Source organism: Salminus brasiliensis, chromosome 1 (genome assembly GCF_030463535.1).
Source record: "Salminus brasiliensis chromosome 1, fSalBra1.hap2, whole genome shotgun sequence".
In the NCBI taxonomy this organism is placed as follows: Eukaryota; Metazoa; Chordata; class Actinopteri; order Characiformes; family Bryconidae; genus Salminus; species Salminus brasiliensis.
Window position 1 is genome coordinate 98615334 of NC_132878.1, and position 16313 is coordinate 98631646.

The 16313-nt window shown below is 43.5% G+C and overlaps 1 protein-coding gene across 2 annotated transcripts; it reads right to left on the bottom strand.

Moving 5' to 3' along the window:
• Positions 1 to 7975: 7975 nt before the first annotated feature.
• Positions 7976 to 16041, bottom strand: ncoa7a (nuclear receptor coactivator 7a). Of its 2 annotated transcripts, XM_072659863.1 has the most exons (7): positions 15974 to 16041; positions 13003 to 13150; positions 10662 to 10895; positions 9906 to 10058; positions 9128 to 9223; positions 8955 to 9028; positions 7976 to 8640 (listed from the first exon to the last, which is right to left on the bottom strand). In XM_072659863.1, the coding sequence occupies exons 1-7, from the start codon at positions 15997 to 15999 to the stop codon at positions 8505 to 8507; spliced, it is 867 nt and encodes a 288-aa protein (XP_072515964.1). In that variant the 5' UTR covers positions 16000 to 16041; the 3' UTR covers positions 7976 to 8504. The 2 variants fall into 2 exon arrangements, with proteins under 2 accessions (XP_072515964.1, XP_072515972.1); XM_072659871.1 differs by lacking the exons at positions 13003 to 13150; positions 15974 to 16041 and adding an exon at positions 11040 to 11304.
• Between the last annotated feature and the right edge of the window lie 272 nt (positions 16042 to 16313).

The window sequence follows — 16313 nt, forward strand, 5'->3', positions numbered from 1 at the left end:
CAACCACTTCCGGCAGGAGCTCGAGCGGAGTGGCGGCTAACGTTAAACAAACAAACAAACAAACAAACAAACAAACACATAAACAAGCAAGTAATAACGAATAAAACACGAATAACTGCAGTTTAATCAGTCCTCATTATCTGTGCCGGCTCTTAATACACAAACACACCACAGCTAAACTGTTAGCTAAAATAACAGCTCAGACTGGTCAGACTGGTCAGACAGCTCAGACTGGTCAGACTGGTCAAACAGCTCAGACTGGTCAGACTGGTCAGACTGGTCAAACAGCTCAGACTGGTCAGACTGGTCAAACAGCTTAGACTGGTCAGACAGCTCAGACTGGTCAGACTGGTCAAACAGCTCAGACTGGTCAGACTGGTCAAACTGGTCAAACAGCTCAGACTGGTCAAACAGCTCAGACTGGTCAAACAGCTCAGACTGGTCAGACTGGTCAGACTGGTTGACCAGCATGACCAGCATGGGGCGCGTGCTCGTTTGGGTTTGATGGTTTAGGTGGTTTCCCTGCAGACTGACCAAGCGTATTTAACCAGCATGTCGATTACGGCCATCGTGGTTGACCTGTATGACCAGCATGACCACTATGACCACTATGACCAAGTTAGTCGGCCAGCATGACCCTCATGATTACACTGGTCCACCAGCATGTCGATCAAGACCATGGTGACCAAGCTGGTCAGTGACCAGCACAACCATGATGGTTGACTAGCATGTCGATCAAGACCAAGGTTGACCAGTATGGATAATGTTAGTAACTAGCACCACCAGCATGAGCAGCCTGACCATGCTGGTCTACCAGTATGACCATCATGACCAAGTTGGTTGACGATCATGACTAAGAACGACCAAGGTGGTTGACACACATGTTGATCATGACCGGTCTGGTTGACCAGCATGTCGATCAAGACCAAGGTTGACCAGTATGGCAAACGTGATAGACCAGCATCACTAGCATGACCAGCTTTACCATGCTGGTCAGCGACCAGCACAACCATGATGGTTGACCGGCATGACTAGCATAATCATAACCATGACCAGAATGAGTTGACCAGCATGACCCTCATAAATACACTGGTCCACCAGCATGTCAATGAAGACCCTGGTGGTTGACCAGCATGACCAGCATTACCCAATATACCCAACCAGTATGGCTAACGTGATTGACCAGCACAACCAGCCAGACCACACTGGTCAACCGGCTTGACCCTCATGACCATGCTGGCTCTCCATTTTGACCACCATGACCGAGTTGGTCAGCAAACAGCTCAACCAAGGTGGTTGACCAGCCTGTCGATCATATCCATGGTGGTTAACCGGCTTGTCTGGCATAACCATCATGACCAAGTTAGCTGACCAGAATGACCCTCATGATCAGACTGGTCCACCGGTATGGCCTAACTGACCAGCTGGATAACCAGCCCAGCTCAAGGTTTAAAGGGAGTTTGACTCAGACTGGTCAGACTGGTCAAACAGCTCAGACTGGTCAAACAGCTCAGACTGGGAGTTTGACGGTCTATCAGATCTACCAGCATGACCAACTGCTAGTTGCTAGGTGGCTGCCATGATATTCCTGGTAGATGCTATGGTGTTGCTAAATTGTTGCTAGATAACTGCTATAGTGTTGCTAAGGGGTTGCTAGGTATTGCTAGATGGTTGCTTGGCAGGTGCTGTTGTTTTCCAGGGTGGTTCCCATATGATTACTAGGTAGTTGCTATGGTGTTGCTAAGTTGTAGTGAGATGGTTGCTATAGTTGTCCTGGCTGGTTGCTGTGGAGAGTCCTGAGTCCAGTAATTTAACCTAAAGGAAAATAAAGGGTTCGATCAGGTAGAACGAAGAGCTAGCAGAAGCTCTACACAGTGTGGTGCAGGTGGGCTCGTACAGCTGTGGCTTAAACTGAAGGTGGAGCTCTATCATGAGTCTTCAGCATCTGCTGAATTATTCAGTATCCACTATGAATTATTCAGTATCCACTATGAATTGTTCAGTATGTATTATAAATTATTCAGTATCCACTATGAATTATTCAGTATCTACTATGAATTGTTCAGTATCAACTAAAAAGTATTCACTATCCACTATGGAGTGTTCAGTATGTATTATAAATTATTCAGTATCCACTATGAATTATTCAGTATCCACTATGAATTATTCACTATCCACTATGGAGTGTTCAGTATGTATTATAAATTATTCAGTATCTACTATGAATTATTCAGTATCTACTATAAATGATTCAGTATCCACTATGAATTATTCAGTATCCACTATGAATTGTTCAGTATCCACTATGAATTATTCAGTATCTACTATGAATTATTCAGTATCCACTATAAATTATTCAGTATCAACTAAAAAGTATTCACTATCCACTATGGAGTGTTCAGTATGTATTATAAATTATTCAGTATCTACTATGAATTATTCAGTATCTACTATAAATGATTCAGTATCCACTATGAATTATTCAGTATCTACTATGAACTGTTCAGTATCTACTATAAATGATTCAGTATCCACTATTAATTATTCAGTATCTACTATGAATTGTTCAGTATCCACTATGAATTATTCAGTATCTACTATGACTGATTCAGTATCTACTATGAATTATTCAGTATCTACTATAAAGTACTCAGTATCCAGTATGAATTATTCAGTATCTACTATAAAGTACTCAGTATCCAGTATGAAGTATTCAGTATCTACTATAAAGTACTCAGTATCCAGTATGAAGTATTCAGTATCCAGTATGAAGTATTCAGTATCCAGTATGAGTGGCCTGTAATCCACTATTAAGGATAATCTGAGGATTTCAGAGTTTGCAGTTATTCCGTGTGCAGCCTCTAAAACCAGCCAGTAGATGGAGCTCTTCCACAAAGTTCAATCAGTCTACAGTGCAGGATCTCCTCCCCCTCCTCCTTACTGGGACTTATTGTATTTAGGCTTTTTACAGGAAATGTTGTCACAGAGCAGCTTTACAGAGATCCGGGTCCCTTCCACACCTCACCCTCCACTCTTTACTCTTCACCCTCCACTCTCTACTCTCTACTCTTCACCCTCCACTCTCCACTCTCTACTCTTCACACCTCACCCTCCACTCTTTACTCTTCACCCTCCACTCTCTACTCTCTACTCTTCACCCTCCACTCTCTACTCTCTACTCTCCACTCTTCACCCTCCACTCTCTACTCTCTACTCTTCACCCTCCACTCTTTACTCTTCACCCTCCACTCTCTACTCTCTACTCTCCACTCTTCACCCTCCACTCTCTACTCTCCACTCTTCACCCTCCACTCTCTACTCTCTACTCTTCACCCTCCACTCTCCACTCTCTACTCTTCACCCTCCACTCTCCACTCTCTACTCTTCACCCCTCACCCTCCACTCTTTACTCTTCACTCCTCACCCTCCACTCTTTACTCTTCACTCCTCACCCTCCACTCTTTACTCTTCACCTTCCACTCACCACTCCACACCCTCCACCCACCACACTCAACACTTCACCCTCCACTCACTACTCACAACTCAACACCCACCACTCTCCACTCACAACCTCACCCCCCACCCTCCACTCTTACTCTTCACACCTCACCCTCCACTCTTAACTCACACCTCACCCACCACACTTAACTCACCACCCCACACTCCACTCCTCACCCTCCACCCTCCACTCTCCACTCTTCACCCTCCACTCTCTACTCTCTACTCTTCACCTCCACTCTCCACTCTCTACTCTTCACCCCTCACCCTCCACTCTTTACTCTTCACCCCTCACCCTCCACTCTTTACTCTTCACCCCTCACCCTCCACTCTTTACTCTTCACCCTCCACTCTTCACCCTCCACTCTTACTCTTCACCCCTCACCCTCCACTCTTTACTCTTCACCTTCCACTCTTCACCCTCCACCCCTCACCCTCCACTCTCTACTCTTCACCCTCCACTCTCTACTCTCTACTCTTCACCCTCCACTCTCCACTCTCTACTCTTCACCCCCACCCTTCACCCTTCACCCTCCACCCTCTACTCTTCACCCTTCACCCTCCACTCTCTACTCTTCACCCTCCACTCTTCACCTTCCACTCTTCACCCTCCACTCTTCACCCTCCACTCTCTACTCTTCACCCTCCACTCTCTACTCTCTACTCTTCACCCTCCACTCTCCACTCTTCACCCTCCACTCTCTACTCTCTACTCTTCACCCTCCACTCTCCACTCTCTACTCTTCACCCCTCACCCTCCACTCTTTACTCTTCACCTTCCACTCTTCACCCTCCACTCTCTACTCTTCACCCCTCACCCTCCACTCTTACTCTTCACCCTCCACTCTTCACCCTCCACTCTTTACTCTTCACCCTCACCCTCCACTCTCTACTCTTCACCCTCCACCCTCCACTCTCTACTCTTCACCCCTCACCCTCCACTCTCTACTCTTCACCCTCCACCCTCCACTCTCTACTCTTCACCCCTCACCCTCCACTCTCTACTCTTCACCCTCCACCCGTCACTCTCTACTCTTCACCCTCCACTCTTCACCCTCCACTCTTTACTCTTCACCTTCCACTCTTCACCCTCCACTCTTCACCTTCCACTCTCTACTCTTCACCCTCCACTCTTCACCTTCCACTCTTACTCTTCACCTTCCACTCTTCACCCTCCACTCTTCACCTTCCATTCTTTACTCTTCACCTTCCACTCTTCACCCTCCACTCTTCACCCTCCACTCTTCACCTTCCACTCTTCACCTTCCACTCCTCACCCTCCACTCTCTACTCTTCACCTTCCACTCTTCACCCTTCACTTTTCACCTTCACTTTTCACCTTCACTTTTCACCTTCTACTCCTCACCCTCCACTCTCTACTCTTCACCTTCCACTCTTCACCCTTCACTTTTCACCTTCACTTTTCACCTTCCACTCTCTACTCTTCACCTTCCACTCTTCACCCTTCACTTTTCACCTTCACATTTCACCTTCACTTTTCACCTTCCACTCCTCACCCTCCACTCTCTACTCTTCACCTTCCACTCTTCACCCTCCACTCTTCACCTTCCACTCCTCACCCTCCACTCTTTACTCTTCACCTTCCACTCTTCACCCTCCACTCTTCACCTTCCACTCCTCACCCTCCACTCTTTACTCTTCACCTTCCACTCTTCACCCTTCACTTTTCACCTTCACTTTTCACCTTCACTTTCACCTTCACTTTTCACCTTCCACTTCTCACCCTCCACTCTCTACTCTTCACCCTTCACTTTTCACCTTCACTTTTCACCTTCACTTTTCACCTTCCACTCCTCACCCATCACTCTTTACTCTTCACCCCTCACCCTTCACCCTTCACCCTCCACCCTCTACTCTTCACCCTTCACCCTCCACTCTCTGCTCTTCACCCTTCACCCTCTACTCTTCACCCTTCACCCTTCACCCTCCACTCTCTACTCTTCACCCTTCACCCTTCACCCTCCACTCTCTACTCTTCACCCTTCACCCTCCACTCTCTACTCTTCACTCTTCACCCTCCACTCTCTACTCTTCACCCTTCACCCTCCACTCTTCACCCTTCACCCTCCACTCTCTACTCTTCACCCTTCACCCTCCACTCTTCACCCTTCACCCTCCACTCTCTACTCTTCACCCTTCACCCTCTACTCTTCACCCTTCACCCTTCACCCTCCACTCTCTACTCTTCACCCTTCACCCTCCACTCTCTACTCTTCACCCTTCACTCTCTACTCTTCACTCTTCACCCTCCACTCTCTACTCTTCACCCTTCACCCTCCACTCTCTACTCTTCACTCTTCACCCTCCACTCTCTACTCTTCACCCTTCACCCTCCACTCTCTACTCTTCACCCTTCACCCTTCACCCTCACCTCTCTACTCTTCACCCTTCACCCTCCACTCTTCACCCTTCACCCTCCACTCTTCACCCCTCACCCTTCACCCTTCACCCTCCACTCTTTACTCTTCACCCTTCACCCTCCACTCTCTACTCTTCACCCTTCACCCTCCACCCTCTACTCTTCACCCTTCACCCTCCACTCTCTACTCTTCACCCTTCACCTCCACTCTTCACCCTTCACCCTCCACTCTCTACTCTTCACCCTTCACCCTCTACTCTTCACCCTTCACCCTTCACCCTCCACTCTCTACTCTTCACCCTTCACCCTCCACTCTCTACTCTTCACCCTTCACTCTCTACTCTTCACTCTTCACCCTCCACTCTCTACTCTTCACCCTTCACCCTTCACTCTCTACTCTTCACTCTTCACCCTCCACTCTCTACTCTTCACCCTTCACCCTCCACTCTCTACTCTTCACCCTTCACCCTTCACCCTCTACTCTTCACCCTCCACCCTCCACTCTCCACTCTCTACTCTTCACCCTTCACCCTCCACCCTCCACCCTTCACTCTCACACTCAGAGTTATAGTTATAGAGTGGTTAACACCCCCGGGATAAAGGACTCTCTGTTGAAATGATCGGAGGGTAAGAAGCACGGTGTCGGTTCCTGAGCGTCGGCCTGCAGATCCACTGCTGAATAGAAACCTTGTTTTAGGGAGCAGGAGCTCAGGAAGGGGGTTATGCCTTTATCCAGTCCCCAATTTTCAGCTTTTCCTCAGCGCTCTTCGTTAGTGTGTGCGACAGCACACCGTGTTTCATGTTGTTGTGAAAGCTTTTCCAGTGCAGCGCTCCAAAACCTGAAAGCCTGTAAACCCCTCAGCTCTCACCGCCCCGCTGGAGGCTTAGGATTGATAACGACTCCGTTTCAACAAGTTCTGGAGTTATGAAATCAAATTTAACCCCCTTAAACGGAGCCTATCAGCCAGGGGCCTGGAGCCCCTGCTTCTGTACTGGAGCTATGATGCTAATGCAGCTAACAAACAATCAAAGCCCATACTCCACCTATTAGCACAATGTTAACCCCATGCCTAAATCATCACATCCTCAACGCAATCAAGAATAAGTTGGCCTCTCATTCGCCGGTTTCTTATTTGAGTTTTCTATTCCACCTTAAACGGTGCAGCAGGTACAGTCTAGTTTTTGAGCACAACTTCATATTTAAATACTGCACACCACCTTAAATGGTTCAGTGGGTATATCTGGTGACTGAAAACAGCTTCTTATTTGTACATTCCACCTTAAATAGTGCAGCAGGTACAGTCTGGTAGCTGAGCATGGCTTTGTATTTGATTCTCTATTCCACCTTAAATTACGCTGCGAGTACATTTTTAGTGTTTTCCTTTCCACCTTAAATGGTGTAGCGGGTATACTCTGGTGTTTGAGGACGGTGTCTTATTAGAATTTTCTGTTCCACCTTAAATGGTGCAGCCCCAGGTACCTTACCTTACCCTGGCCGCCCTTTGGGCTTTATTGGAAAGGCCCCACCTGCTGTGCCACCTTAAACCACCCCACCTTGTGCATGTGGAGTTCAGGGCTTAGTGAGAAGGTGGAGTGAACAACCTTCAACCAGTGGGAGTGTTTAGGAGGTTCAGTAGGTCGGCGCCCACTGTTGTGCAACTGGGGGGAAATCCCCCCTACTTCATCATCAGTGGAGGCAGAGTTACGGATGCAGCAAAGCTGAACTGTCAACCTCTAGGGGGCGCACTAGCCAGGTTTGGAGCAGCAGAAGTGTAACTATTAACTGGACTGATTGCTCGTTTTAACCCAGATCCAGAAGCAGCGTTTCTGGGATCATGTTTAAACGGGTTGAGGAAAATGTATGAGCGATATTTACAAGAAGGATTTGGGTGACTATTGACTTCTGCTGTTTGTTAGCAGTGTAGCCTCATAGCGCCAGCGCAGATCTGAAGAAGCAAAGTTTGGACACTAAAACTGTCATGGTGGATGAACTCCAGGTGGGGTGAGAGGAGAATCGTGCAAATGTACATTTTCACTGAACTTCTCCTTTAATGTCTGTGCGGGAGAATGAACCACAGCCGGATCAGGAGGAGAATGATATATTTGAATAGAAATGTGAATTACAGACACAGTGCTGGCTCTGATCAACAGTGCCGAGACACACAACCCATCTGTAGTGTGTAAAATGTGTTTCCCCCCAATACAAAAATAATTTAATAAAAAATGATCATTATAAAAACTGAACATGTCAAATGCTCAGACTGCTCATTCTGAAATCCTCAGACGCCTGTAAACACCTGTAAACAGTGTCTGTGCCGCCGGACAGCGGGAGGGTCAGTGGGACTTCAGGCCTGCTCAGGAGCTCTGTCTCAGTAGTGTTGAGTGAAGGTCTGGAAGGGGTGCGGGCTGGCACGGCTCCTTTCCTCCTAACGGACTTGTGCGGGAATTGAGCGCTGCAGAACTTGCCAAACGACCCGGAATCCTGTTCAGACACGCTTAGTCCCGCTGCGTTCTGCTCCAGGACTGGAAGAGCAGGTCAAACGCTCCGAATGAGAAACAGTCTCTCTGGCTCCACTCTGCTCTGAAGAGTGTGTGGGTGTAGGTGTGGGGGTGGGAGGACGTGTCTTTACAGGAAGGTCCACACCTCCACAGCCTGGATTCTAAAGTCCTGTTGGGGTGAGAGAGGCTGGTTCCGGAAAGTGCTGCAGGAAAACGTGGAGCCGCGGCAGAGATCCGCATCCAGCCACAAACCGAACGGCCCCCTGGGGTCAGAACAACAGCGGTGCATTGTATTATACCTTCAGTAAATAGGATAATTACTGGAACTACACTTGCTGGCCACTTTACTGGAAACACCCTACCTTGGGCTTCCACTCACTAGCCACTTTACTGGAAACACACCATAAAGGTGGGGTGCTAAGACACTCTGATCATAAGCAGGGGATCTACAGGGTCTTACTGAACACCAGCAATGTGGAGCTGCAGGGGAGCAGTTTCTGATAAAGTGGCCATTGTGTGTATTTCCTGGAAATGAGCAGCAGATTCAGTGAAACGGTTAAAACCGTCAGAAACTCACCCTCCTCCTCCCATCTGCAGAGAATCGAGGAACCCGCGCACGAAATAGGAGTTTTCTCCAGTCCAGCAGAACGTCTGCAAGAGAAAAGAACCTCCATCAGACGTCCGGTCAGAGGAACAGCACGGTTCCACACAGCACGATGATGATGATAATGATGATGATGAAGAACGTACCTTAAACTCTGGGTCGAAGGTGAAGAGGAATGTTTCTCCCGTTCCGTAGCAGCTGTCACTCACTCTGAACGGGTCGGAGGAGAACGCACCAAACACCTGCACACAGTGAAATACAGTTATATACACAGAAATATATACACGTACATTGATATACACTTATATATATACACACACTGATATACACTTATATATATACACACACTGATATACACTTATATATATACACACTGATGTACACTTATATATATACACACACTGATATACACTTATATATATACACACACTGATATACACTTATATATATACACACACTGATATACACTTATATATATACACACACTGATATACACTTATATATATGAACTTATATATATATATATATTTATATATGCACTGATATATTCTTATTTATATACACACTGATGTACACTTATATATATATACACACTGATGTACACTTATATATATATACACACTGATGTACACTTATATATATACACACACTGATATACACTTATATATATACACACACTGATATACACTTATATATATACACACTGATGTACACTTATATATATACACACACTGATATACACTTATATATATACACACACTGATATACACTTATATATATACACACACTGATATACACTTATATATATACACACACTGATATACACTTATATATATGAACTTATATATATATATATATTTATATATGCACTGATATATTCTTATTTATATACACACTGATATAGACACACACACACATGCTGACCTGGTTGTGCATGTCCTTTATGAGCAGCAGGACGGGTCGGTCTATCGCTGCAGTTTTGCGGTACAGTGTTCTCAGGCTGGTGCCGTGTTCCGCTGTGCTGTAGACCAGGTCCCACACATTGCACTGGACACGAGGGGGCAGACGGCTGGCCAACTGTAGACACACACCAACACACACACACACACACACACATTAACATCCATTTTACCTTCAACAGGTGTGCAGGCTTTAAACTTTATTATTACCCTTCATTACCCATTTCACCTACTCTTACTGTTCATTACAGCATGGGTCATTCAGTATCCACTATGAACTATCCAGTGTCCACTATGAATTATTCAGTATCCACTATGAATTATTCACTATCCACTATGAATTATTCAGTATCCACTATGAACTATCCAGTGTCCACTATGAATTATTCAGTATCCACTATGAATTATTCACTATCCACTATGAATTATTCAGTATCTACTATGAATGATTCAGTATCTACTATGAATTACTCAGTATCCACTATGAATTATTCAGTATCCAGTATGAATTACTCAGTATCCACTATGAATTACTCAGTATCCACTATGGATTATTCAGTATCTACTATGAATTATTCAGTATCCACTATGAATTATTCAGTATCTACTATGAATTATTCAGTATCCACTATGAATTATTCAGTATCCACTATGAATTATTTAGTATCCACTATGAATTATTCAGTATCTACTACAGTATATAATGAGGATGGTCACTCACGCTCTCGATGTGATGGTCCTGCAAGATGTAGCTTTTCTGGTTTAAGGCAGGGAGTGTGTCTTCAGCCTCCTCATCCTCAGACGTGCACACACTCCAGGAGCTGCACACACTCCGCGAGCTGCACACACTCCGTGAACTGCACACACTCCGCGAGCTGCACACACTCCGTGAACTGCACACACTCTGTGAGCTGCACACACTCCGGGAGCACTCAGACTTTCGCACAGTGATGATCTGCAGAAGGAGAACAGACTGATGTTAGTTGTGATTCAGTATTCAGCAGACAGAACCTCTCAGGTGCATGTCGGTTCTTTATGTTCTCACAGAAATGCTCTAAGTCCACACAGTCAGATCTGACCGGCTGCTGCAGAACCTCACCTCTACATAGGGTTCCTCACAGCCATTAGAAACATACAGGATTTGAATGTTCTCCAGTATGGGCCTCATGTTAGCACCGGTTCTGTGTGTCTTTGTGTGCTCTGCTGTGAGTGGAGGGAGCTCAGCTCCTCTATTTATCCACGCCCCTCGAGGCCCTCATTGGCCTGCTGAGTGTTTATTCCCTCAGGGGCTGCCAGGATTGGCTGCTCTGCCAGTTTCATTTCTTGTAAAGAGAGGGGAAGGGAGGATTCTGAGCATGAAGTGTAGAGGAAATGAATCCTAATAAGGGCAGTGAAAGTGAGGCCGTTTCGGTTCCCGCTGACTGGAAGTCATTTAACCACAGTCTGCAACGCAGAGAACCCCCCAAATAGGGGACTAACCCCCAAATAGAACCAAACCCAGCGGAGTGATCAGACACTGGACCCCATTCTCATCAGCATCTGCAGAGCCGCGACGCCCACTTTCAGACAACGGGCTGAGCTCTATCAGAATCCCTGTATTACAGCTAATACCACTGACATTACTAATGCAGTTATTACCTTTATTAATGCAGTTATTCCTTTTATTAATGCAGTTCATACCCTTATTAATGCAGTTATTACCTTTATTAATGCAGTTATTACCTTTATTAATGCAGTTATTCCTTTATTAATGCAGTTATTACCTTTATTAATGCAGTTATTCCTTTTATTAATGCAGTTCATACCCTTATTAATGCAGTTATTACCTTTATTAATGCAGTTATTCCTTTATTAATGCAGTTATTACATTTATTAATGCAGTTATTACCTTTATTAATGCAGTTATTCCTTTTATTAATGCAGTTCATACCCTTATTAATGCAGTTATTACCTTTATTAATGCAGTTATTCCTTTTATTAATGCAGTTCATACCCTTATTAATGCAGTTATTACCTTTATTAATGCAGTTATTCCTTTTATTAATGCAGTTCATACCCTTATTAATGCAGTTATTACCTTTATTAATGCAGTTATTCCTTTTATTAATGCAGTTCATACCCTTATTAATGCAGTTATTCCTTTTATTAATGCAGTTCATACCCTTATTAATGCAGTTATTACCTTTATTAATGCAGTTATTCCTTTTATTAATGCAGTTCATACCCTTATTAATGCAGTTATTACCTTTATTAATGCAGTTATTCCTTTTATTAATGCAGTTATTACCTTTATTAATGCAGTTATTCCTTTTATTAATGCAGTTCATACCCTTATTAATGCAGTTATTCCTTTTATTAATGCAGTTCATACCATTATTAATGCAGTTATTACCTTTATTAATGCAGTTATTACCTTTATTAATGCAGTTATTCCTTTTATTAATGCAGTTCATACCCTTATTAATGCAGTTATTATCTTTATTAATGTAGTTATTACCGTAATTAATGCAGTTATTACCTTTATTAGTGCACTTATTAACCTTATTAATGTAGTTATTACTCTTATTAATGCAGTTATTACCTTTATTAATGCAGTTATGAACTATTAATACTGTAAAATGATGCTAGCTTATTAGCTTTATTAATGCTAATATAACTATACATGCAAGTTATAAAAATATGAATGCTATATAACTATAATGTAATGATATCTCATTAGGAATGCTAGTTCATTAATTTTCACTCAGCACTAACAATGATATGATGAACATCTACACATATTCATACATTAGAAGAAAGTGGGGAAGTTTGATTGTTTATCGTGTAGATTAGAGGATGTTTGTAAACTGAATAGATTCACTGTGTTTCTTTGCTGATGACGTGGATCTGGGACAGTTTTAGATTCTAGAGGGAGGAAATTTTAAATGTCGTATTAAATATGTTATTATCTGTCAAATTCAATAAAATCAGGGGTGCTCAGACTTTTGCACAACACCTTAAAGTCCTGTTTTGGAGAAAAGGAATGAAGACACATGGAGAGCAGTGATCTTTCCTTCACTCACCTCCCAGTCTTTAGGCCCGGCTCCACTGAGCAAGCTGTCAATCATAGCCAGCTCCTGCTTGTTCACCACCAGGAAGCTCTGCTTTCGGCCGTGTTTGGTGTAGAGGTCCGGAGACCACTGGACGAAGAAGGTGTAGAGGTGGTCAACCCTGGAGAAGAGCATAAACATGAAGACCATACAAATACAAGCGGGCTGTGACGTCACTGCTTAGAGGGTGGCTGAAATCCCAGTAATGCTCTGTACAGGTGCAGGAGCACAGTACCTGCACAGGGTCGTGTATACAGGTAAATCAGACACCCCATAATAACCTTTTTTTGGACAGGATTAAAGAGGTTTCTTCAGATGTGTGAGTTTAGTTAGATTACTTCTCTCAGTGAAGCTCAAACACAGATTTGTTATAAAGTGTGATGTGTGTGAGGTGTGTGATGTGTGTGAGGTGTGTGAGGTGTGTGAGGTGTTTACGGGGTGTTATAACTTTTCCACAGGACAGTAAATGTGAAAGTAGGTTATAGTTGAGTGGAAATTGTGTAATCTGCATATTCCCCCTGTGTGTTCACACAGCCAGCGGTGGAGCTCTGAAGCTGCTGGCCTGCAACCAAGTAACACCCACACACACATTCCACCCAGCTGAGGAAATAACCGACACCCTTACAATCTCTGCACACCAATATGTAAACACTAATAAATATTGATCATTATCAATCGATATTATGTGTATTGAAGTCTCTCATCTGATCAGTGTCTGAAATCATGACCAACTAAAATTTACTTACTTTAACTAGCTAATGCTAAAGCTAACCCCAGTAACTGTATCCATATAAATACTTTAACTAGCTAATGCTAAAGCTAACCCTGCTAACTCTATCCATATACTTTAACTAGCTAATGCTAAAGCTAACCCTGCTAACTCTATCCGTATACTTTAACTAGCTAATGCTAAAGCTAACCCTGCTAACTCTATCCGTATACTTTAACTAGCTAATGCTAAAGCTAACCCTGCTAACTCTATCCATATACTTTAACTAGCTAATGCTAAAGCTAACCCTGCTAACTCTATCCGTATAGTTTAACTAGCTAATGCTAAAGCTAACCCTGCTAACTCTATCCGTATACTTTAACTAGCTAATGCTAAAGCTAACCCTGCTAACTGTAGCTATAAAAACACTGAAACTGACTAATGCTAAAGCTAACCCTGCTAACTGTCTCCAGAAAACACAGAAACTAGCTAATACTAAAGCTAACCCTGCTAAATGATTCCATATAAATACCTTAACTAGCTAATATTAATGCTAACCCTGCTAACTGATTCCATATAAATACTTTAACTAGCTAATGCCAAAGCGAACCCTGCTAACTCTATCCATTTACTTTAATGAGCTAATGCTAAAGCTAACCCTGCTAACTCTATCCATATACTTTTACTAGCTAATGCTAAAGCTAACCCTGCTAACTGTCTTCATAAAAACACTGAAACTGGCTAATGCTAAAGCTAACCCTGCTAACTGTCTCCATAAAAACACTGAAACTGGCTAACCCTGCTAACTGTCTCCATAAAAACACTGAAACTGGCTAATGCTAAAGCTAACCCTGCTAACTGTATCCATAAAAACACTGAAACTGGCTAATGCTAAAGCTAACCCTGCTAACTGTATCCATAAAAACACTGAAACTGGTTAATACTAATGCTAACCCTGCTAACTGTCTCCATAAAAACACTGACACTAGCTAATACTAAAGCTAACCCTGCTAACTGTATCCAGAAAACACAGAAACTAGCTAATACTAAAGCTAACCCTGCTAACTGTATCCATATAAATACTTTAACTAGCTAATACTAATGCTAACCCTGCTAACTGTCTCCAGAAAACACAGAAACTAGCTAATACTAAAGCTAACCCTGCTAACTGTATCCATATAAATACTTTAACTAGCTAATACTAATGCTAACCCTGCTAACTCTATCCATTTACTTTAATTAGCTAATGCTAAAGCTAACCCTGCTAACTCCATCCATTTACTTTAATTAGCTAATGCTAAAGCTAACCCTGCTAACTCTATCCATTTACTTTAACTAGCTAATGCTAAAGCTAACCCTGCTAACTCTATCCATATACTTTTACTAGCTAATGCTAAAGCTAACCCTGCTAACTGTCTCCATAAAAACACTGAAACTGGCTAATGCTAAAGCTAACCCTGCGAACTGTATCCATATAAATACTTTAACTAGCTAATGCTAAAGCTAACCCTGCTAACTGTATCCATACAAACACTGAATTTAGCTAATACTAAAGCTAACCCTGCTAACTCTATCAATATACTTTAACTAGCTAATGCTAAAGCTAACCCTGCTAACTAATCATTTGAACGCAAAATAGCTAACACTAAAACTACTTGATGGATTAGCATCAATCATGTATTGATTGGCTAGCATTACTACTACAGAATTCTGAGCAGTTAGCACTACTGCTTGACATTACTAGCTACTGAGTTCTGATTGGTTAGACTCCCTCAGGTGCGCCCCCTAGTGCCTTGAAATTTGAAAGGTAGTATTACTTGGCTGGCAGTTTTCCTCACTACAGAGCAATCTTCCCCTTCTTCTGCTGTATGAAAAAGACATAGCGCCACCTAGTGCACTGCAGTAGCAACTGTTCAAAGTAAATGCTACTCAGAAATAGGTATAATTAATATAATAGTTAATAATTAAATCCCTTAATCTTCAGAGCAGCTATCGACTAAATTCAGCCATTTTCTATCAGTTTATCGCTGGATGGCTGCATACATTAAACAGTTCAAGTGAATTTTAGCTTTTGTAGATGATAGTTGTATCTCTGTCTTCAGAAGGACACTTCAGTGGAAAGTTGCATCACTTAAGAGTTTCATAGATGCAAAAACAGTTCAATTAAAATGAAAAGCCCTAAGAATATAACTTAAATTGAGTGTTCCTGCCCGCAGCCACAGGTGAACTACTTACTCTCCGACACTGTAGGCAACTCCCATGATGAGCTGGAAAGAAGAGAAGGTCAGGTTGAGTTCTGGAGGGTCAGTGGTGAAGCAGCATGCCCACTTTGCCTCCACAGTTTCAGGTCTGCTTTTATACGACCGCAGATAAGCCCTCACCCCTCCCAGAGTCCAGCCCAGTCCAACACCACCTCTGTTTCATAAGTGGGTTAAAATGACCACTGGGTAATACATTAAACCAGGGCTGCTGGCCAGACTGGGCACACCAAAGGGGTTCCGCTGCCAAAGCGATAACGTGCAGGTCGAGCAGAGCGAGGGACACGGACCTGCTCCCAGCCTGCGGCGAGGAACAC